The sequence below is a fragment of the Botrytis sinoallii genome, assembly GCF_014898435.1.
Source record: "Botrytis sinoallii strain Bc 23 chromosome Unknown BSIN_004, whole genome shotgun sequence".
Classification (NCBI taxonomy): domain Eukaryota; kingdom Fungi; phylum Ascomycota; class Leotiomycetes; order Helotiales; family Sclerotiniaceae; genus Botrytis; species Botrytis sinoallii.
In genome coordinates, this window is record NW_024066031.1 from 2,292,845 (window position 1) to 2,318,377 (window position 25,533).

At 41.5% G+C, this 25,533-nt stretch overlaps 3 protein-coding genes across 3 annotated transcripts; all 3 read right to left on the minus strand.

The window, feature by feature from the left end:
- Nucleotides 1-8,590: 8,590 nt before the first annotated feature.
- EAF02_003111 (uncharacterized protein) lies at nucleotides 8,591-10,127 on the minus strand (the record flags this gene model as incomplete). Its single annotated transcript, XM_038899159.1, has 3 exons — nucleotides 8,591-9,121; nucleotides 9,256-9,760; nucleotides 10,123-10,127. The coding sequence occupies 3 exons, from the start codon at nucleotides 10,125-10,127 to the stop codon at nucleotides 8,591-8,593; spliced, it is 1,041 nt and encodes a 346-aa protein (XP_038761447.1).
- Nucleotides 10,128-11,790: 1,663 nt separating this feature from the next.
- Nucleotides 11,791-12,570, minus strand: EAF02_003112 (uncharacterized protein; the record flags this gene model as incomplete). Its single annotated transcript, XM_038899160.1, has 1 exon — nucleotides 11,791-12,570. One exon carries the CDS (start codon nucleotides 12,568-12,570, stop codon nucleotides 11,791-11,793), a length of 780 nt encoding a protein of 259 aa, XP_038761448.1.
- Nucleotides 12,571-24,174: 11,604 nt separating this feature from the next.
- EAF02_003113 (uncharacterized protein) lies at nucleotides 24,175-25,438 on the minus strand (the record flags this gene model as incomplete). The annotated part of the gene is made up of 3 exons (XM_038899161.1): nucleotides 24,175-24,839; nucleotides 24,910-25,116; nucleotides 25,186-25,438. The coding sequence occupies 3 exons, from the start codon at nucleotides 25,436-25,438 to the stop codon at nucleotides 24,175-24,177; spliced, it is 1,125 nt and encodes a 374-aa protein (XP_038761449.1).
- Between the last annotated feature and the right edge of the window lie 95 nt (nucleotides 25,439-25,533).

Below are 25,533 nucleotides of genomic sequence, written 5' to 3' on the forward strand. Positions count from 1 at the left end.
TTCTATCATAGTTCAAAGCTCGAACCTTATCAAGTTTCCTTGTGCTAATTCGTTGCATCTACCATCGGCACTAACATTCACATTTCACCTGCGCCTTTGCGTCACGCCGTACATCGCATTGCGCGCTACTTTCTAAATACCAACAGCTGTCAGCGCTTGCAACTTACAAGGAAAAGCAGCAAATCATCTTTGACCAACATAAGCAAACTCTCTTACCGCTATTTCACAGAGAAAAGGAACTCTATCGAATTCCAGCAGTCTGGTTACCCCCTGCGGACGTTCATTCATGGCCAAAAAATTCCTGGATGAATTTCACAATAGCTTGTCGGTTGTAAGCCTCATTTCCACGCTTTCGAAAGCTGAAATGTGGTGAAGATAACACGGGATACGATGGATCTCTTTGATGCGAGTAATGCATGCCAAAAGTGCGGGAACCCGTGGAGAAGGGACACATTTTGATGTCAAGATGACAATAACCCCCCTCAAAAAAATCGATCACAAGTAAGATTTTTACTATCATATCACACCGCTCAAGCTTCAACAAAAGCAATATTGCACATCTTTCCAGTTATACCATGTTTCAAAACCTATACTCGGGCGTTTATTCTTTACATCACGTCGTTATCTCGTCGTGTAGCCCCTAAAGCGGGCTTCGGTTGTCCATTCTTAACAACCACTCTTGAGGCTCGCTTTCATGGGATAGATACAATGTATTATATGGCAAGGAACAGTAGCACACTATTGTAAAAATACACGTATATACATGAAAGATTAATTTCACTATATGAATCTAAAGTACATACTTTTTCACCAGGACTCCTAATAATATCCGAACTATCAATGACCAGACCCATCTTGGTCTTTCCCTTCCCTTTCCTTCCTCCCACTTTCCTTCTCAAGAATAGTGGGAATTTATGTAAATCAAATTATCTCCACTTTTCGAGACCGACCCGACAGTTTGGTAACAGCTAATGTGGAGGATCCTGCGGTACAGGGTTGATGTGTTTGAAAGTAGTCACATGGGCCACCCACCGTCACTTACTGATTATCACCTACCCACCTTTTTGGAGCGAGGCGCCTTATCCGATATAGTCATATATGTCATGATGTTCCATATATTAAAGGGAGATAGACGACCCGACGACTAGAAAGAGATTCCGTCCGAGGTACCAAAATCCCAGCCGGACTGATGATCTCGCTGACCTGGATGTAGGCAGCTCTAACAAAATTTGAAGGATCAACCGAACTCTTGGTTACCAAATCCTTGTCTTAATTCAAGTCAATCCAGTCCACAATTCTCTACTCAGCTTGTCATCGCTTGACAACACTATCCAATCAATCCACAAACACTTGACTTCCTACCACCAAAAAGCTCCAAATTTTAACCATTGTTTCGGGCCTGGAAACGTGTCATGGGTAATTATACGTGTTGAGAGTTTGAGAATCCACATTGAGGAGAAAAAGAACCAAAGGAATCATGAAAATTTGACCACTGGATCATTCTGCAACATAGTACACCATCCTGTCAACGTCACAATCAGTGCCTCCAAAGCAATCATGTCTGTTTGGATACAGACGAATAATGCCCGCCCCTACCACGAATCTATTTTATAAGGTGCAAGCTATTTCGTCTCAGGATGTCGTTGTTTGGAAAAGCTTTGAATCATAATCAATTCTGGAAGAAGATGGACTCAAACGCAGCAGGGATATAATATTCAAAGACCATGGAGCTGGGTTTGTATTCCGTCGAACAACGCTTGTGGCTAATGAGCATAACACAAAGGGAATAGTTGAGATCCGACAACAATCCCAATTGCTCGATTTGATGTCTCAGAATATATCGCACAAAATTTGTGTCAGGGGCGTTGATCACATTCTTTCTTTGTTCTCTTGAATCATTCCCCACAACAATATTGTCTCAAGCGACAGCTCTAGAACATGATGTAATATAACTGAAACCGGACATACTCGACTGTAAGGCTGGGAGAGTATCATATCTAGTCTTTTTCTACATATGCAGCCTCCCGCATCGCCAAGCCAAGGTTCCAAGGCACTCAATGGACCAAAACATTTCAAATGTTTTGTTCACTCTTTTTGATGGTGTAACATTCTCTTCTTCAAAAGCGAGCATGCAAAGCACTGCTTTGAGTGCACTTGTAAGATTAGTCCAGTGATCACATGCTGAAGTGATGGAGCGTACAGCTCAACAAATTCATTGGTCGCTGCTTGATCCCTCACTTCCGGCACCAACAGTTGGATAAAGAACTCAAGAAATGCGACCTATTTTCTGGCCATACCTCACCAATGGGTTCCCAGTAAAAAGATCTGATTGGCAGTACCAGGTATCTGGAATTGCTTTGTGCCAGCATGCAATACGACACTTCCATCCTAGCCTCCCAGTTTCTTCAATCGTGTCCCAATAGAGTATCACACTATTATCGTTGTGAAATACCCTAGCACGTCCACTTCTTGTATGGAGACAGTAAATTAAGAAAGAGGTTTTCTTATTCGTGTCATCAGATGTAACCCTAGACTATCTCATGATTGGTTACTATGAAATACCGACACTCTGGTACGGAAGGAATCTTATCCATGTTGAAGGAACTTGAAGAGTCAGCCGGTCTAATGTTCGCCCTTCAAAAATATACGATTGGTCGCCATAGCAAATCTAGAATCCGCCTATTATGCACAGAAGTTCGTGGCGTGTCTTATTGGTGTGGCTGCACGTATATCTTCCAATTGGTGCATGCTCGGCATGTCAATCCGCAATGGTCGGTTCGCACCGCGCTTAGCCAAGGGGAGGATACGGTGAAATGTCAGCATTGCCATTCAGCCCTGCATCTGGTGTAACCATACATTAGCACTACCGGAGCAAACACTTTCCCCGAGGTTACCAGCTGAAAGAGAAACGCGGACCGAGGATACTTCTCCAATGTACATCATATTCAATCTTACATGCAACCAATTTAATGCCCAACCATTGCATGGATACTGGTACGATACGAACAATATATATGGATTTTCTTGCAGAATTCCGACTCATCGTAAGAAGCGTTATATATCCCTACCATGCAATGTATGTCAGAAACGAAAGTTTCTGATACCCCCACGCTTTCCTTTGTAATCTACAGACAACGGAGATAGCCAACCTATCGGACAATGTGGGGAGTTTATTCCCGTTTGCTACAGCCACGTGGATCCCTCCTTGGAGAATATTCTCCAAAGCATGCAGAATAATCTATTTATCCATGCAAGATATATCCGTATCCTCGGACTTATGCCCACCTGTTAACCGACTTCCAAGCATCTCATACAATCATCAAAGTGAGCATCGGCGACCTTTCGTCTGACTCATCTTCCGGCTTACGCAGTACAGATAAACAACTTTGGATAATCTCAAATAATACTGCATCTCTGTTCTAAGACCGGCGGTCTCACCGCTCACAATAGAACATGTGGGATTTTCCAAAACCAGACAGCAGGAACAAACACTCGGGTCTACGCCAAATCACCTTCTGCACCGCTGGCTCACACGTGGCTTCTACTTCCCGTCATAACAATGTGCATCTCGATCCGCCTTTCTGGTCGTCGCTTATAGTGACCACAAAGCTTTGGATATACTTGCGCATTTCCACAATCTCTGAGCTTCTGCTGAAAAAAAAAGACTCAAATGGGGCGCGGCTGCAGTGTGGTACAACAAATATTAATAGCTTTGTCACAAAAGGCGTCTTGAACAATGGAAGAATACACGTCAGTATTTTCATTTTCGTCATACGTGACGAAGAAATTCCAAGTCGAATTGATAATGCACTCATCTTTCTGTCGATGGCTGCATCACTGGGGGGAAAAGCATCTCATACCGTCTCACTGGTTTATGTTTCGGACCCGAACCAATTCTTCGGAAATGAATTCTTCAGATGCAATATGGCGTGTCGTTTGTTGTTTCAACCCATGCTTTGATATCAAGTGAATCAACTATGCCCTCTTTTCACGTACTTTGAAGTACTTTGACGTACTTTGACGTACTTTGTCCTTGTCCAAGATTCTTGCTGTTTTCTCGTCTCCATCGTAATAGATGAGGATGACAGCTACCTTATGGGTAGTGATATATTGGAGGTTTTGCTTGTTATGAATCTCTCGCTGTCATGAATTATAGGAATCGGATAATGCGTCAAGGTAGCAAGAGTGGTAGGGAGACGTTTCGAGGAAGTATGAATTGCTGGCCCTAAAAAGCCACGCCACACTTATTCTCCTTAATCCTCCTCATTCCGATATCTAAGCTGTTCCTTTTCTGAGGTTGATATTCCCAAACTAAAGATATCACGGAACAGATGAGGAATTTTAGCTTTAAGATCTCTTTTCCTTCCCATCTTTCACATAATACAAACCGCCTTGCATGCATCTTTGCTTATATCTGCTAACTCTTCCGCTGCAGGGAACAGTTTCCCAGATGATCATACAATCATGTCAACGGGGTTTTAAGATATTCCAAAAAAACGCGATCTTTAACCTTTTCTACTCTATTTTGGTGCTATAGCTGCACCGGCTTTCTTGGACTTCCATGGGTTGTATTTCAAATGTCACGGTAGCTTAGCAGCTATATATCATCGGTTTATCTGAATATCAATTGTTCATAAAATCATTCATTCTAAATTAGACAATCTGATGATTGGATCAAGCCCCTTTTCATATTTTCACCATCAAAACAATGAAATCATGTGAAAGATAGACCCGTGAATACAGCTGATGCTCTTGCTACAACTGTTTTTTTTTAGTAAGAGTGGAAATAATAAAAAGCAACAACCATATACGATTATTAAGAATATTACAAGATTATTTTTCCATCAGACTCATGTCCATACCCAGACTCCAACATATAACATTCACAGAAAAGAATTGACAAAAAATCATGAATCACAACCAAGATCTATCATATCTCTCGTGCAAGCAATACAACCTTTTTCTCCTGCATACATTGACTCCATAACCTAAGCTCATTTTCCTTTTTTTCACAATCCACCGCCGTACACATCTACTCGTAACTTTCACCCCTTCGCTTCAATTTCCTCAAGATTGCTATTTCAAAAAGAATAAAAATCACGCTGACATTATTATTTTCTACCCCATCCATCCTGTCAGATTCTTCCCTTCATATCCTCTAACCCATATCATTCTTTATACTTAAATATCATCACAATAAGCCTTTGCCTCCCATCACCATTCTCCTCAAACCTGCATTTCCCGCTCCTTTTTTTCAATTCGATACCTCCTATATCCATTCCTCTTTACTTCCCACTCCAAAAGTTCCTCTTCTCCAGCCTATCCATCATTTACCACCCTATCTCCCTTTCTTACCCTCCCCCACCGCTTATCCCCACTCTTTCCCTCCCCTTTCTCCATTCCTCTCCTCCTATTTCCCTCTTCTATATTCTTCTTCTATCATCTATATCCACCTCCCTCTTCCTCTCCTTCTCCTTCATCGCGGCCTCACACGCCGGAAATATCTCCTGAAACGTCGTATACTCCTTCGTATAAAATTTACACTCTCTCGAAAACGCCGGGAGATTATCCTTACAGTTATCGTTCTGTTTCATGGTGACCGCGTCGGGCTCGGGTTTCTGGTGTCCGCATTTGTATTTCCAGGCCCATTCTGTGCACATTTTTTCGGTTAGGGGTTGGAGTTTTGGTTTGTGGGTTGTGGTTTGTGGGTGGAGCTGAGCTGGTGTTTGTAGTGGTGGGTTTATGATATTAGGCTAGTGATGTGTAGATTTATGGTGATAGATTTTTGATGATAGATTTTCGATGCAAGTTTCCTGGTGATGAGTTCGCAGTAGTAAATTGGCAGTAGTAAATCCGTGTTGGTAAATTCGAAGGTAACAATAGCCTCGTAGTGACAAGTTCGTAAAGATAGTCCCGTTCTCCCACACCCAAACAATACAGTAATCCAGCCCTTTATTCCCAATATCTTTGACTCAGAAATCGTGAACTATGAATATATATCCCTTCCACGCGTAATGAAGCAAGCTGAATGTGCTTTTCGAAATTCAACTGCAGTCAAATAACACTATTTCTTCTTTGTGAATGTCAAATAATCTCAATATATTCATGAGAATAAATATACACAACCCAAAATTTCTTTCCAGAAATACCTACCAATAACAAAAAACTAATCATTTTTGTATCTCAAGAGAACAAAGAACCCCCCATCTCGATTCTCGATCCGAGATTCCTTTTCTTTCTTATGCATACCCATCCCATCCCATCTATATTCACCAATTCAAGAGCGAAGAGGGGAGAAAAGAAAACGAACAAAGAAATAGTTACTATAATATTAATTCTCTAACCTATCTCGGTGAATATGATAAAGACAAGTTTTCGCGCACTCGAGGGGGAATAGTAACGGAAAATTCACTCATTATGTCCTTTCAAATCATACTTACTTGAAAATCCCACAAAGACAGAAAACGAATATTCATAATCACCTCATTAATCACCATTCTGCCCCAAGAAACTCATGATTCACAAAAAAGAAAGTACTCACACACTCAAAAAACAGCACCATCACCATCATTCGCACCCACTGGATTCCCCATGAAAGAAATAAAACAATCAAAAGTCCCAAATCCTCACTCTATGCCACTCTGTGCAATAATCAAGATCTACAAACTCCTCTATAAACAATACTATAGAATATGAATCTATTTCATTCTTCTCTGCGTTACTCCTCTTCTCGGTGCTACGCACATATACATCATTACCCTTCACAACACCAACATTGGTCTCGAACTCGTTTAGAACATGTAATAATATCTCTTTATTCCTCTAATAGAACCACCAGTATATAGCGAATAAGAAACTGAAAAGATTGTGATAGCTGGTGTAAATAGTGTAGTAGTTCGCTATGCGTACCTAGCTTGCATTGATGCCGCCAGGTCATGACTATGAATGTTCAGTTCAGTCTTTGAGCTAAGCTCTCTTTGGGTAACCCTAAATTGTGTGAATGCCAGATGAATCGATGTTGAAATTTACTGCAACTTGCGTATATTCAGTCATGTTTCATAATCACACCAGCACGTAGCTATAGCACAACCAATCTCGTCAGAATTTTCGTCACAGGAAAATCATTTGTGCATTTGATAGCTAACAAGTAATGCTAGATCTCATGTTAAAAAAACTAAACTGAAAATTACATGCAGCAATTACTTGCATTAAAACCTCGTTAAATCTTGCGCAAAATTATTGATATCCTTCTCGGAGAGGCTCCTGTGTCGCTCGCAGAAAATCTGCCATGAAAGGCCAAGATTTCTTGAGGAATTCCATATCATGGGGGGTGTCTTGATCCGTTCCCTTTCGTCCCACTATAATTGTACCTTGATTACTCACCGTCGCATCGATACATTGAAAAGCTTCACTCATAGTGAGCCCATCATTTGGTTCAAGATCTCCTGTTGACCAACTGCTTGTATCTGTTCTGCTAGGCTCGGGAAATCTTTTAATCGATCTTTCCAAGCTGAATATCGATGAAAAAAAATTCCATATGAATATCCAGAGCAAGCTGGTTTGTATAGCTGCAACTTGAATTACCGCATCTACTAATATCCTCGTACATCGAAAGTCGGATAGAGTTCTGTCACGATCGTGCGAGCTACGAAAATGGTCTCCAAGCCCAACGCTGCGATGTGTACATTTTCTATATGCTCAACAATCCCCTTGTAATCACGGAATGCATTGGATCTGCAGGCAGCCAGAGGACAGACAAGTTTGCGAAAACCATCGTGTTCCATCATACAATGGTTTTGCCATGCTTGGTCTCCAGCTAGGCTCTGTACCAAGTCATCTCGCAGCCTTCAATGGGACATGCCCAGCGTGATAACAAAGCTCGAGTGTGTTGGCCGAAATCACCCTCATTTTCAATTCTTGTCTCTGATTTGGCCGGGGCTTTTCGTGCATCATTCGACAGTGTCAAGTATTTCGAAGATAACTTTGCTTCGTCACATGGACTTTCCAACCCCAGACCACACGCGCACGAGCTGATGCAAGGGAAAAATCAGATACCTTCGTTTTTGTGTAATATACCACAAGGGAACTCGATGTATATTGAGATTTCGACGTTCTTCTATAGCAATCAAGAACTTGTATGCTGGGTAATTTTCTCTCAAATCCACCCATGCGCGAGGTGAGTTGGAGATACCATGGTTACCCATTGACACCAGGAGTATAGTATCACCAATTGCCGCAGATCTAATGGTAGAGACGAATACCAATGCGCTCTTAGAAGAGTAACCGTGCATCTTGCTAGTGTTGCTAGGGATGGAATTGGTGAATCGATTTCATGATCTTTGAGATGTACGGAGTGGATGTTGGTATCATCGACTTTGATGTTGAGCAAAGCCATAATATCGTCTGATACTGACGAAGCTGTATTGCTCCTGTCGTATATTCTGTCTGAAATATCTGGTGAATCTTTGGAACAAACAAACAATGCGCTTGACCGGATTGACACTCATCCAAAGTTTCAATTCCGAAGAAAGGGTATTTTGATTATGAGATTCCGTAAGTTGCAGTATTGCTATAATGGCTTTGAGCTGAGCTAAACTTGGTGACTATTCGTGACCTGAAGCCTCTTGAATGGTTTTTTCCTAATAGGAGAATCCAATGTTAGGTCTATAATAGGCTCTCTCTTTTGGCACTTGCCAGTGGATACTGGTTTCAATGATTCAGGATCGCTTGTGTATTGCTGCTGACTTCGATGATTTGACGAAGAATTAGATTCAAGGGGGCCCGTAAGGTCGATAAAAGACTTGGTCCTGTGATTGATCGACTCGCTATCGGTAAACGGACGTATTTGAGAAGTTGAGTGTTTGAATTTGGATTCATTATAAACAGGATGACGACTAGGTGTCATGCTGTCTTCCTCTTGCTTTACATTGACAAACCTACATGTATTAGGCAAATCACGAGTAAGAGGTGTGGTACATGCCAAATCAGGTGGCTTGGTACGTCGAGCTTTATTTTCATCTTGCTTGGTAAGACCACCACTGTGGGTCATAGTCATCACCTTAGTGGTAGCACGATCACATTGCAAGACACGGGCACGTCTAATATCGATCCCTTTATTGCTCTGAGTGGTAGCAGTATCTTTTGAGTTGCATTCCAATTGTTGGACTCAAGAACAGAGGGACGTTGGGCTCGGTGGCTGGACCACTATGTACTGCGGTGCCTTTATCTATGCTTATATTCGCCCGTGTTTCAAACCAGGTAGAAGTTTGGAAATTGGAATTGTGTAAAAGATTTAGAAACAGCTTTCCCATTCTTATGACTTGTTCTTGGTACTGCCGCAAACTCAGAAAACCTTTGAGTCTTGTATCCGCGATAACCCCTAGTATCATATATGAAAGGTGTATGAGGATCCTTTGGAAAATGAAACTCCGTAAATTGATCGTATTTATCATTCAAACGTTCTGCTTGGTGGTTCTTGGTATCTGGGGAAGGGCCGGTATAGATAACGAGAGGAATCTCCTGGGGATGCGTATGTATTCTTTCGAAGCTAATTTCGTTCTGTGCTTGCCCCTCATGATATTTGTGGGAAGGTTTATTGTCTCTAATGTTCAGATTTTCGGGTAGATAGATGTTGTTGAAGACGTAATATCTTGACAGTCCGATGTTTGTGATAGGTTGTTCTTGACTATTCCTCTTTTCGCCGTTTGAGATGGGAGTGTCGTCTCTAATGGTAATCGAGTGATCAGATCCCGAACTAGCACTGCGCAAGTTTGGTACATGAACCTCTTTCGGTTTTCAGATGAAAGATTGGGTATGAATTTGAGAAAAGGATATGTAGACTGAAGCAACGCAGATATTACTTTATTGACTTCAGCATGATCCCCCCTTTCCCTCAAACGCTTGGCACGGAATACATGAGCCACCAATAAGAGAACAAGAGATTGACAAGACGAAATCGCGACTGTAATAATTCGAATATGACTTGCCTTGCAAAGTGATTTGAATTGAAGATCGGAAGGTCCGCGTTGAGAGCCATCTCTCCTAAATTAACTGATGGTAAAATTGTAGATCTGCCAATGTCAGCGTATTTACTTCCAATCTCAAAAATCGATATAGACTTACTGCATTTTGATTGACTTGAGCGACTCTGATGTTATGGTAGAGCTGAAAAAACTTATGTTTTGAGGTTTCTCTATGATCTTGAGAGTGTAGATAGGATGGCTTAAGTGATGACAGACTCTAAAGTTGTGCCAGTGGTGATTCGAAATATTGCCTCTTGTTATATCTTATGCGCGAAGAACAATACGAAAAGAACCTCTTGGGTGTGCATTCTATACTTCCAAATATAAAGAAGAAGATTGCGATGAGCCATGCAATGCGTTGTGTCAAAAACGAAACAACCGCGAGTGGTTCCTTCCTCGATGCGGTGCTTAGATTGTGGAAAAGAAAGATGAGAATGTCCTGTTAATCTGGGAATCAGATTAAAACTTGATTTCCTATCTTCATCTCGGCCAATCTCATGAATCAAAAGGCATAACAAGGCGTGCATGAGTTAAGTCGAAAAGGATACATAGCAGGGAAATACCCATTGAAGTTATTCTGAGAATTGGTTCGGCCAATCAATTAAGTTGTATAAACTTAGAAGCACTGGATTGCAATGAAGGTCTCGTATCATAATCAACTGCTTAATAGATTGTTGAAAAGATTTTGAAAGGTATCTGTCGACATCTTATGACGGAGAGCTTCTTGTAGTACATTGTCTTAGAATGTAGATGGGCAAGTATCAATAGTTACAATTTTTGTTCGGGCGGTCAATCAATTCACCGACATCACCCACTCACAGAACCAAAGAGGATGTTGTACATAGATTTATTGTATTGGGATTTCCGATGAATAGTTTGGAAAGTGATGAGATCTTAATGCTAAATGTGCTTTTCGTTGTCCGCTTTCATCAATCGTTACTTCCATCCACATCTCGTTCGTTGATGAGACCGTTGCTACTTTATCACTTCACAGATCCCAACTTCTCAACCATGATAAGAGGTCAGCTCACTGTCGTCTGATAATGGAAAGTTACTCAGTTTATTGTTACGTGGTTCAATTTATTTCATATGGCAAGCAGGTGGTATCACCAGAGAGAGAGATATTCACGTCACTGTATTGTTGAGCATCTTTGGTTTCAATTTGGTTTCAATTTGGTATGAAAGGATATCTAACTACAGGCAATACAACTTATACATCGATGGAATACAAAAAATAACAAGATTAAATTGCAATTTTTGAAACAGATTCAACATACTGGTTAACAAAGCAGAAAAAACAGAATCAAATCAATAACGCGAATAATACCAATATCCATAATGTGAATAACATCAAAATCAATAATACAAATAATATAAAATCAAGAATACAAACAACATCAAAATTAACAACGCCAACGCCATCACGACAACTACCAGCAGTCTATATATCAATGGCCGGTAGTGTGAGAGATGGAGCTGTCTGCCAACCAACAACAATGCGAATAACACCAAAACCGCCAACTCCAAACTCCAACAACGCCATCGCAACAGCTACCAGCAGTCTATATATCAATGGCTGGTAGCATAAGAGACGGCGCTGTCTGCCATCCAACATGCAACGCTCAACAACACCATCACAACACTTAACTACCAGCAGTCTATCTATCAATGGCCGGTAGTGTGAGGGATGGCGCTGTCTGCCACCCAATCGCGATCCCGACGATTGAATCTTTCAATATCTGAATAAGACTCAAATATCGAAAGATTCTCAATCTAGGAATATGATTGGGATACTCTGCCTCTCTGCCTCTGCCCTATCCTCCTCCTCCCACCACTCACTCGTGACTTTGCTGGTAAGGAATGAATCCCACCACGCCCGGCTGCCCTCGACAGGCTCATCATTGCCAACTTGATCATGGCTGTTTGGTGCACCACCTGCGGGAGCTACAAGAGCGGGTACACCAAGAGCAGCGGCAACGGGAGCAGGGACAAGAGGGGCAGCGGCAGGATAGACAACTGCGAGAGGAGCAGCGACGAGAGGGGCAGCGACAAAAGGAACAGCCGCAGGAGAGGTAGCCGCAGGAGAGGCAGCGGCGAGAGGAACAGAGAGAAAAGGAGCAGCGGCGACGGCCTGGCGTGCACGAGCCCGTTGAAGAGCCCGTTGATTGGTTGCCCTACGAGAAGCAGCCCGGCGAGCAGCAGCCTGGCGTTCAGTGGCCTCCCGCTCCGCATGCCCTCTATCTGGCACAGTAAACACGGTCAGGCAATTAGCCAAAGGAGACTCGTGAAGATGTGGGAGATTCTCTTGCATGAGAAAATCCCGGCTTTGGTGGTTCCACACCATTGGAGGAGCCCCGGTGACCACCGTGTCCCTGTAATATCTTCCTGTGCCCGTCGGCACGAGGAGATATGTATCGGGCGGGAAGTCAAGAAGCTCTCCCATCCTCGTCTGCCTGATCAAAGTCATCAGGCCAGGAGTGACCTTTCGGATCGGCCACTTATCGCCGTCGCCGGCGACATCTGGCCCGCGGCGCTCAATGTGAACCATTATGTAGATTATAATGGTTGTCGGTAAAGGAAAGGGTGGTTGTCGGTAGAGTGTAAAGGGTGGTTGTCGATAAAGGGAATAAGCGAAGGTATTTGTAGAAGGGATAATTTATTATTCAAAAGTTGATCTAATAAATTATATAAAGAAGTGAGTGAGGAAGCTGATATTGGAAGTTATATCGAGAGATGATGTTTGTAGATGAGGATAAGAGGAGAGCACTCAGAGCCGTTTATATAGACAGAATTGTCATGTCTATTTCGACTGAAAACTTAGTACTATCTTCTTAGGGCAAAAGAAGACCATGAAAATTTCTCTTCGCCAATGTCGATAGTCTGTCTACGTAGGAGCGACATTTAGGGGAAAACTTAATCTGTGTTGAAATTTGGGAAATTGCAAGCGAGGGGTACCCAAGTCTCCCTACGCGAAGGGTAGTGCGGATCTTTCATGAGGAAATAGCGTGGGGATTGATCGATTGTCCAATCGTGTGAGGCAGAGAAAACCCCTCAGATTGCGCAATTCCACTTAAGATAGATCAGAATAAGCTTTATACAATATGTCATGCATATAGACGTTTCAGAATCTAACTCCAATTGAATATTAGAATCATCTGGAATGTGGAGCTTCACTTGGGACAATTAACTAATTCCAATACCTCAGTTCTTTTGGTACATTGTATTATTTTGGATTGTTGAACTCAGGTCAAAGATTGAATTTATGTGAATCGTTGAACTCATGTTAGATGCTGAGCTGCTGTAAAGAATGATACCCATATTGTACCATGAACCAGTTTGAGATATTGACCCAAATTCGAATTTTGTAATACCTCTAATCATTGAAATCTTGAAATCTTCCATCCAATCCGTTACTGCGCACCCTATTTAGACAGCCAAGGCGACAAGAGCATTTTTCCACCATCTCTGACAATCTATAAGACGCAATAAGCTAAGGCGGTCCTCCAATCATGGTTGACCGACTAAGATGCAAGTTATTGATTCATCACCTGATACAGACTATGCAGATCCAAACTATGAGAGAAGATCATCAGAAATCACATTTTGACTAACTGATGACTCTGGGAATAATACGATAACCAAGAATTTCTCCAATAGATCTTGAACTCCAACCTTCGGAAAGTTTAATTATCTGAATTTGTGCGTTTGCTAATCGCTGCGAAGCTTGTGTTTAGGCGCTGAAGGTGTCATTTCAAATTATTTCCGCATAGAGTGGAGATCTCGTATCATTATGCTGTGAAAACTGTGATGGTCTTGAAGAAAATTCTTTTCAAGTGTATATAGTATGAAACTCTACATGACGAATTTCGTTCCAGTCAACGAAGAGGACAGAATGCAAAGTATAATTCATGCATTTGTCATGAAGAATGGTATTGGTGATGACATTGATGTATTGCTGAATGACGACAGCCACGGCACGACGAGATTTGCGGCATTTCTTTGAGCAATAGTACACTTGGCGTAGATATGGGAAAGTATTCTTCATGATAGATATACACTGTCAATACTATTGGTTGACATTAAAGGTGATTTATTGGTATTGTGGGAAGGTACGAGAGTGTGAGAAACTAAGGTTTGAGGTATTAAGGTATGAAGAATTAGGGCATGGAGAATGAGGGCATAGTGAGATGAGAGAAGACGTGATGTTGAACAAACTTTAATATCTATGGTAATTATGATACAGTATGCAATTAGACGTTCATATAGAGGCCAAGACAAAGTTGTGCCCTCTGAAATGTACTCGATCTTCTTGGATGTCTCGAAATTAGAATGAATGCTTCATGTTCTTTCTGCCACGCACCCTCCTTCCCATCTCGAGTCAGGGGGCATTATCACTTTTTGTGTCATTTAATGTCAATAGATGATCTCAAGAGACAAGATGTAAAGTTAAAAAGTCATATTTTGCATGTGAATTATTTACAGAAAATGTGTACGACGGAAGCATGAGGAGTAGATCTGCAGCCAGTTGGGTACAGAAAGCCACTTCCATCCAACAAACAACCTCTTGTATTCTTATAAACCTCAATTTATTTCTCAGTAAAAGCGGAAGATTATCTGCTTCATACCTTGTTTGAATTAATTGAGATGTTGGGTGGGGGTTTCGAAAAAAAATATGCTTGAGTTTGGATACGCTAGTACACGTGGAAGGAACGACCACTTGAGCCTCAACACGACAATCCACCCACACGTTTCAGTAATATCCATCATCCTACAACAAAACTTTCCAAGGAGCATCGATGGCTAACGTCGCAGTTGATGAAAAAGACTCGAATGGCTATTGACTCGAGCCCCTGAATTTAGCGAACACTAACATTTTGATGATCTGGAACGATCAGATAATCACAACACCACCCTCTTCTCCGAGATTTCCGGTCAAATAACGATTCTTTACGAATTACGAGCGGTTAAAGATATAACAAAAGAGTTGGGCGGGGTAAAAAGCTGGAAAGCGACACACACGAAGGACTGAATGGCGTTTTCACTCGAATATTCCTCAATTTTTGTGTTTAATTACAGGCGATAGAACATCATCGATCGGATACAAGAAATGGAATTAAAGTAGATGGATTCATTCTCAATAGTTCGTACAATTACCTATCTAATATCGCAATATTTGCACAATTGAGGCAGCAGACGGCACATGACCAACATGGTGAGAGGGCAATTAATTGAAACAGGATTTTTCTTTTCAACAATAAACGATATTGACCTTAGATCCTTTTCCTATCACTTCAATTGTTGTGATTCGGTCACTAAGATTGCGAAAGTATATCGAAGACGTTATCAAAGGCTACAAAGGTCCAGAACGAGTCATACTCATGCGAAACGGGCTTCCGACGGATCGATAAGAAGACAATAACAGACAATAACAAAAGTAGCTGGAGATACGAATCTAATTATTTACCATTATCAAATCTGAATATACAGTATAGCATCAAGAAAGATTTCTGCTCGATATTACTACACTACTCTAGCACGAAGATTGAACCATGCGGTGCTCCAAAATCATTCGCATAAGCGTGATCAACACCACCCGCAGCTAAAAGAGGTACAGCAATACCGAATTCAGAATTCTAGCATGCAAGAGATATACTGATCAAGAAATGATGCGATAGTCGTGCAAGAAACTACGAAAGCCTTTAAACGAAAAAGGGAGTTCCGTACATCTCAACAGACTACCCCCTTCCAATCGAACCGAATTTTACTCCGGTCGAAACTCATACCGATAGATATCAACGAGGCACTCGTTTAAAAAGCATTCAATGACAAGTGGAAAGCTCCGGTTCTCGAGTTCCTCTATTCGGTGATACTGCAGAGGTTTCAGATTTGATTCGGTATTCGACACCTGATATCATTGCACTGTTCTTTAGTGGTATATCGTGTATGGCCCGGACTAAAGATGGCATATGTTGGTGTTCCTTTTTATTGAATTTATATGCTGCGTGCTGCTCAACTTTCAGCTTCCACCTTGGTCCTGGAAAAAAGTTACAGGAGACCGACAAGCTATGCTCCTCGCTCAACCAATTTTCTTCTGGAACAAAGCTGATAAGGGAAGCTTATACTAGGTCATGTGAGCACAATGGGTCCTTCGATACACGCGGATGAGGTGGTGTAGATGGGCTGGGATCGAAGAACGTCTCTGGAGATTGGAATTTGAAAATACTCGGGTGATCTGAGTCGTCTTTCAGGTGTGTACGTAGAATTTGATTCCTATTCTTACTTGTACAAAAATGCGATAACCCAGGCGCTGAATGAAGGCGAAGGACTCCAGAGCTTGGAAAGGACGTCTAGACGATGAGGTATTGATCAGGTGATTGCACGAAAACTTATGGCTGACATCTACATGGCAATACAGGGGCAAACTACTAGGCAGCGAACTATTAGTACATGCTCGAGCATCTGGTACTTCGAATAACTGGCTATATAAGGGCGGCAATAGGGTCAAATCCGATACCGTGCGAAACTCGCCATGAAATCAACGAAGCTTGCGAAGCAGCACCATCTTTGGCGTTGGAACTCTCTGCTGTACGGAATATATCAAATTTTACAACCGAGGAGCTCGTTCAAATAACGGGCGAAAGAACTTCGTCCGTTTGTTGCAGCCGAATTTACGCGAAAATAAACGAATGCCGACTTTCGGAGCCTCGTTTTCGATTGAAAAGAGCAGAAGGCGCTTCGGAATTTGCACTGGCATTTTCCAGAGATAATTGAGCATTATTTAAATGACTCAAGCCCAGTCTTCTGTACTTGTGTACTCGAATTCAATTCTTCATTATTAAGCCCTAGGAAAGGAAGAACTCGTTCAAGAAAAGGAATCAAGAATGAGAGCTTGATAACTGCTTGTATTGAACTGATGCAAGATTTTGCTTCCTTTGTCTCCGCCCAATTACGTCTACGCTTGTGTTCGACTTGTCTCATCAGGTTTTTGACACTAAATTATGTACGGATGATTGACCGGAAAATCGTTTGCTGAGTATTCCATCCATTCCATTTGACTTCATTTTATATTTTGGAGAATTCTCGACTAACTTGATGCTGCAGGTATGATTTTTTTTCCATCTCTACTACCGTGATCCGCATCACCATGAATACACAATATATACTCCTTCCTTCGATCCTTGACGAATGCGCGGTTCTCCAATGGAATCAGAGCACATATCCCTACGGCACACTTGTAGCACGTATCGAAGCTTGTTTTTTCTGCTCCATGGTTCTTTTTTTTCTTTTCCCGCAAGAATTGGGACGTACTGAGAAGCTAGGTTTGAACTCGGAGAATTGCAGGAGAAACTTTTTCAAAACACACATGAACTTGGTACATCAGATCAAAGCTGCATTTTGAAGATGAAAAGTCCGGTTCGCTTCCGTTTACGATGGATGGCATCGACTCCTACAAAACGAAACGAATAGAGAGTATGCATGCGATTAGACCGGAATCCAAAGATCGAACAAAAGCTCCTACTCAGCCGGCACCTCTACCGCATCATGTTGCTATACTCTATACATCTCAAAAATTAAAACACAATTTCTTTCCAGTTTCCAAGGTTGGCCTCGGAATTTCACAAGATTCTTCCATTGTCAAATTCAAGACTAATTTCCGATATATAGGCATTCAATAAGCGTTGAGCATGGATAGAATGGTATGAAGTGGATAATAGGAGAAATAGGAAGAAATTGGCCTCGACGTTATATTTTTTGTGGTATTTGGTGAAAGTGGAGGTGCATTTTTGAGATATATCGGAGTCAGTAATTGAGGGGCTGATCTCGTAGGAGGAAGTCTTCTGGGTGGATTGTAACAACGGACCAAAGACTCATTTATGTATTGTGGAATTGGAGATTAGAAGGTTTGAGGAATATAGACTGATATCTGCGAGGGAACATAGCGATTCTACGTGCAAGTGCGCTGCCGGTACTACTAGCACAATATATCAGCATCGAAAAAATTACCTCTCAAATTCTCGAAGAAAAAATTCCGATTGCGAAAAATAATCCGAATAAATTTGGCGTATTAGAGCCGTAACTAATGGTAATGCTCACATGAGACTACTAATGCAGAGTATCAAAAAAGTAAGCCAGTAAGATAGTATAGTATGTATGAGAAACCCAATCAAAAACACGCATCAGGGCTACTGACAAGTGTTTCAAAACAGAATAGCCATCACTACAAAGAAACCATGAGGTCGAAAACACGGAGCAAACGAACGATAACGAGTCCAAATAAGCAAATCATGATAAAAGGAGGTGCTAGCGAGTTATTGAGGTGAGCTTCCTTCTACCACTTAGACTTGTGGTATGAAAGTATTCCGAATTTCGACGGTAGTGACCTGCTTCTGAATTCGGTACAGAAATGGAGGATGGAAATGATGATCAAAGTTTGGAGATCTTGGATGCGTAATTAATTTAATACTTGTTGAAGGAAGACAGAATAAATGGACTTCTTAAAGATCTGGTGTTGGATTTTCACTTGAAAATCGTGGGTATGATGTTATGCTATAAATGATATGAATTTCGGATATAGAGCGAGGCCGGATGGTTTAATTGACTCGCAGAGTCACAATGAGGTATGTATATCGCTGTTGGTCAATATTTATCAAAACTAACTGCTGGGAAGAAGTTTAAAGTTTACAAATTTCTCTTTCTAGACTCGTCAGTGCACAGCGAGCTACTGGAATCTTTGGGTGTAGGGAGATAGATGGAGTGTCTGCTTTGTATGGCTCGTAAGGAGATGAAGGATATGTATACTTTGTCCCATTCTTGTAGTCGATACTGACTGTGGCGCCGTTTTGCTAAATGCTATTAAGCTATCCAATGGCTTTTCGTCCTTCGGTGATAGTAGAGAATTGGGGTGCGGAGAACGGGTACGTACATGTGATACTAATTGATTCCAGCTCATCTTCCTTTCGCTACCCTTTTCTCGATATCGCATCCACTCTTTGAGAGAGATCCGGTACGGATTCGCATATTGATACCGTGAAGTCCACAACGTTATTTTATGTAACGCAACTAAAAATCTGGTCGAAAGCCCGGATCTTTATATTCTCTTTGAATATTTTTTGTGGCCACTCATTCCTTCCTGTTTCGTTCGTCGAACTTCTCCCTCCGCGATCAGTTTGTAGGCTGCGCAAAAGTTATCTATACCCGTGGATAACCTGTCAGTCAAAGTTCCTACCTGCTCCGCGGAGCATCTATCGAGCCTTTCAAATCATCTGCTCTGTACAAATAATCCGTGGAGTATCTGCAGATAATCTGTACGCATCAACATAAGCGTAGATAGGTATGCAATACTAACATAACCAACCTCAGTATAAGTAACAAAAACCGGTATTCGCTTAAAATCTGAAGTATTTCCCGGGTTTCTTGATAGCTTCTAAAAGCTTCAATCTTGGAATCGAACCAACATCGCGTGTACAATACACACAGAGCTTGAAACTCGATATAGGAAGCACGCTTGCAACCAAGAGGACACACTTAGCACACCTCCTCCTCGTGTAGGATCTCTTTGATCATATATCTATTGTATAGCTTTCGATCTCAATTGTATAATTGGAACAATAAACTCGTCAAAATCGCTAAAACGTATGTTCAGCTTGTTTGAGCTTGAGCTTGAATCATTTCATCTGATTCAGACTAAATCAAAATTGTTGAATGGTAATGAGCAGTGTCCTGAAATCCTTTCCCTACTATGCTAGTAAGAAGTGCTAACATGGTTGTTTTAGGTATAATCCAGGAATCTTGGATGAATAGTCCGCAGATCATTCGCAAATTGCTGCATAGACGTGCATAGTCTGCAGATAATCCGTGGGTTACCCGCCCAGATTTTGAAGTATCTCCGCAATAGACTCCGCAAAAGACTCCGCAGATTATCTGTAAATCGGTGCGTAACCGTAGAAAATCTGGAGATAATCCGTAGCGCACCCGCCTAGATTTTGAAATATCTCCGCAGATGGATTATCCGGGGATGACCTGTTGGATTCATTCTATGGTCCGAGGATCTATGTTGCGCAGTCTACGAGTCTGCTGGCACCTCCCGTTCCTCTCGCGACTGCTCTCTCGGCCTCTCTAGGAACCACTTACTCGGTAACTCTTTCAAACCATTCTTTAATCTTCTCCCTCGGCCACTCTCTTGATGAATTTTTCAGCAAGTCTCTTACAACCTCTTCTTCGGTGAGTCTCTCGACCTCTTCCTCAACTCCTCTCTCAACTCCTCTCTCACCCCCCACCTCTCAACCCTCCCATCAAAAGAAAACTTCATCGCTATCACAATAAACCAAATCAAATCATCGCTATCCACAAGCCAAATTCATATAAAACCAAATATCTTATCCTATATACCTACCTAACCAAATCCACCTTACCGCCTCTATCCCACAATATTAACTCCAGCGCATTCAAAAATGATCTCCCAGTGTCGCCAATCTTCCAGATATCCAGTATAACGATCCAGAACATACAAAAACCAACCATCCCAAAACTATAAATACCGAGGCGCTCGAATCTGCAATCGAGTGATATGAAATATCATATTTATTACTTAACCGAGAAATAGGAGTGGATAGATATACTCACAATCATACTCTCATACATCCCCCTTTCTTTACAAGCGAAGTAAGTGCAGCGTCGTTGATTTGAACATAGAGAATCCCTTGGACTAGTGTTTCAGTTATCATATCTTAGCCTGCTCAGGAATCATCTATGCTGACGGACAAGGAGCAGGTAACCTATCAGAGGTGCTATTTGCCATGCAGACTAATCCTTGTATAGAATTGGTATAAACTAGTGTGATTTTGGTGATAATGTAAGCTTGGTCCACTTATAGGGCTGAAGAATCAACTGCATATTACCTGCGTAGGCTTTTCGATACCTAACTGCAAGTAAATTGTTTGTAACCCTGTTACCTGTGAAGCGGGTACTCAACGCGCAGCATGATGATATCTCGGCTTTCGATAGATGGGATTTTATCGACTCAGTGGAGAGGATGGGATGGGACAAAGAGGGTGAGGATAGAAGCCAGAGTCAGAACCGGGTTGTGACAGGATTAATGGAGCGCTAACCTTTCCCTTTCGACAATCCTTATCCCAACCGCAAATAGATTGTGGTATGATATGCTCTCTATTTCAATAGAGAGAATACGGATAAAGGTATTCCGAGTATACCATTATCCCATCCATCACCATCCATAACTGCAGCGCCTCGACTAATCATTACGAGAAATCTAGTCCGGAATCCTCCCCAACGAAGCATATAGTTGTATTCTCTCAAAGCATACCTTGTAATTCCAACCATCAGCTAAACAGTATCCAGGTAAGCAGAAACGAATTCCATAATAGAAAATCATTATACTCATCCTTGATCCTAATCCTCGTTATCTCGTATTTACCAGGGTATACCATTCCGAGGTCCGAATACCAAATTCCATATCTTCCCCTATTGCAATTGCAGATCTAGCGAGGTAATCTCTTGCGCTTCAATACCCCTTTTCCACATAAATCTTTGTGAAAAAATCGAGAGCTGAAAATATTAATAGGCGGGCAGATAGGGTAATGAATATAGGATAACTAGTCCTCTTCCCATTTACATACCCTCTCCTTCATCCTATAAGCACATTAAAATCCCATCACTATCGCTGACGTTATGGTATCGCATCCCACAGTATTCATACTTCCCTCTCCACACTCCTCCACCATCACCAAAAGTTTCCCAATAACTTCCCCCTCATCTCCCTACCAATTTTCCCCAAAAGAGATTCATTCGAACGAGCATCAAAAGGCGAGTATGAATATATCCCATCAAATTTGAAATCATAAAAAATAATAACTGTAAAACCCATCTTTGCAGAAATATATTTATACACAGAAGAAACATCGTCGTTGCATTGCAAGCACGTCATTAGCGCGGTACTAGAGGTACACTAATATGACGTAGGTTACGTGGGATCACCCAATTATTTTTCCACCTTTTGAACGAAAGACGTTAAGAACATAATTAGTATTCATCTGTTTCAGAATATGAAGCAAATATTTTTATCCTATCCAATCCAATTCCTTACTTGGGGGAAATTATGGGGGCGAGTACATTGTTCCAGGTCTGATCAACGTGATCGATGTCACGCAATTGCCTCACTCGCTCTAGTACTTGTGTGCTAAGAAATTTGACAGCTGCTAGATACATAGTGGGTAAACCGGTTGCGCATTTAGTGTACTAGATATAAATATTTCATATCCAAACGACTCAACTAATCTAGTCTCCACCTAAAACCCAATCAGATGCTTTCATTTCTTTAGTCTAGATCATACTATCAAATTCTCAAATCCTAAGATATACCTAGGTATTCTTAAGATATAAGATATGCATTTTTTCCTTACCATTAAAATTCCATTATAATACTTTCGTCCACAAAGATTTTCCATCTCCACAAATATTCCATTTTTGTGAGTTGAATGTACGAAAATCTCGAATAGGGGGAGGTGTTTGTGTATCTATGATTCATGATTCATTCACTGGGCACATTCATGTCATGTGAGTGGATGGCAGTTTTCATATCTATATATCCATCTAGCTAGCTACTAGCTAGTCATCCGTGCGATGGAAAATTTCTCGTTGGTTTTGGTATTGAAGTATGGAACTTGACATCTTCGATATCTTCTATCTCTCCCAACTCTCCCATCTCTTCCACCCATCGAATTCCATCTCCATCTTAATATATTCCATCCCCAATCCCCAATCCAAATTTTTCCTCAAAAGAAATCATTCATCCAGGCAATCACCACCCACACATCATACTCACTAACTCATTCATTCATCCGTTCATCTTCTTCTTCGATATACCACCACCTATTCTCTCTCCAATCTCCAATCTCCAATCACCAATCTCCAATTTCCAATTTCCAATTTCCATAATTCAATATTGCATTTCGATATATCCTACCATCCATATTCATCGAGTTACACCCTGATATTCCATCCCGAGTCCGAATCCGAAGTTCGAGATCAATTTCAATTCCAAATCGAAATTCAAATTCAAATTCAAATCCAAAATCTTAAATCCCAAATCTCAAATCTCAAATCTGAATCTGAATCCAGATATCTCCTCCATCCATCCATCCATCAATCCATCTCCCATCTCCCATCTCTCCCATCTCCCATCTCCCATCTCCCATCTCCCATCTCCCATCTCCCATCTCCCATCTCCATCTCCCATCTCCCATCTCCCATCTCCCATCTCCCATCTCCCATCTCCCATCTCAATACAACACAACCTATTCCTCCATCCGACCTCCATAACTCAATATCATACTTCCATCCATCCATCTATCCATCCATCTAAACCTCTATACATAACCTCACCATATCCTACACCAATTCCAAGCCAATTCCAATTCCAATTCCAATCCCAAAAGTCTCTCCTCGAGAAATATCCATCTTAGGATCACCAGATTCAACAATTATAACCTACCTACAAACCTAACATGTACCTACATATCACTATACCACCTCACCAATTCATTCATCTACTTGTCACAAGCATCCTCAGAATCCTTCACATTAATCGCTCAATACCAAACTCTAGTACCAACTTTTACACCAGACTTATCTATACCGCACCAATAACATATCTCCTATCATTTCACGGAAACACAACATTAATCAAACTCCCATACACATACCCATTCAAAAAGTTGAGATAATCATTAGCTACAAACTAAAAAGGTATGTAAGAAAGAAAAGAATAATTGCACACTTTTACTGTAAACGACCGAGGGGTATTCCTATCAAATCTCAAATCTCAAAACTCAAAACAATCAAACCCGTGGTATCGCATAATATCATCGTACCCAAAAGCCGAAGCCGTATTGGTATCCGCATTTCATCCCGCCATTATCGAAGACTACTCATCTCCTGCCCTCCGTTCATCGCACAGCTATTAAATCCCAAACGCACAACAAGAATTAAGGGCACGTCGTAAAGCACAGTGCTGAGCATTGTCGCTTCCGATAAACAATCGTGAACGGAGAACTGACTATTTGAAAACAAATTGCAGTGATGTTCAAGTAGACCAAGCTACAAAAGCAATTTGTGCGTTAGTGAAAATCCTCATTTAGATATGTTCAACAACGTGGGCATTGATAGCCCTTTGTAAACCGGAATCCTGACCTCCAAAGTCACCAGTATCATTTCTGCTAGTCGAAGCACCTGCATGATCTCCTGAACCTTCGCCTAAAGCATTTGCCATTTGACTTCCGATAGTTGATGCACTTGGTAGGAAGATAACCTTGCTATTGGCAGATTTGGCCATAGCTTGCATTGCCTCGAGATATCTGATTTGCATGGCTGGAGCACTGGATAGAATGTCGGCAGCTTGACGCATGAGCTTAGCGGATTCAACCTCAGCACGAGCCGCAATAACCTTGGATTCTCCAATACGCTTAGATTGCGCGGCCATGGAAAGAGAGTCTTGAAGTTCGTTGCTGAAGATCATATCCTTAATGAGCATGCTCTCAACCTGGACACCCCACCCTGATGCAACATCCTCAATAATTTCCTCGATGGATTGCGCAACTTCTTCCCGACGCTCAATGACATCTTGTAAAACACGAGCACCAACAACGTGGCGAAGAGTAGTTTGTGTACGTTCAATCAATGCTTGGCGCACATTGGAAATACCGAATGCAGCTTTATGAGGAGAAGTAATGTGGTAATAGATGACAGAGGTTAAATGTAAGGTAACGTTGTCTTTGGTCATGCAAACTTGTTGAGGAACCTCTGTAGAATAAAAGTTAATGACACATTCTAGGAGAATGGAATTTCGTGAAATGATAGGAATTAAACATACCAACAATCTGAATCTTAACATCGACTTGGATGAGACGTTCGCTGAGAGGGTTAATCTTGACCAGACCAGGATCGACTGCACGATAGAAGCGACCGAATTTGGTAACAAGACCAACATTACCCTGCGATACTGGCTTATATGGATTGGGGCAGATAATACAACAAGGCACAGCACCGCAAGCACCAATACATGAACCAAGAGCATTAACTATGTGCGAACAATAATTAGTCTTGATCTGCTGAATTGCGCCATGATCTGCAAAGGTCTCAAACTTACTCATGCTTCCATACCATCCGTTGGTACTTGTATCATCATCGCCTTGTAAAACTTGGGCATAGGAAGGTTGAAGATCCTCTCTTCTTGGTGGTTGAACGTTAATCAAAGGGCCTTCGGAATGAGCAGCTCCCGTACTGCGAGAATGGTTATATCCATTGTGTTGAGCTGATGAATTACCAGCGGCCGAGGTGGATGAGAATGGCTTATGAACGTCATCGGTCGTAGTTTGTTTACCATCAAAGCTTGAAGACATTTTGAGGTTTTGAGGTTTTGAGGTTTTGAGAATTTGAGAATTTGAGAGTTGGAGGATCTGTAGAGCTTTTGATAATATGTCGATAGGAGTAGAGT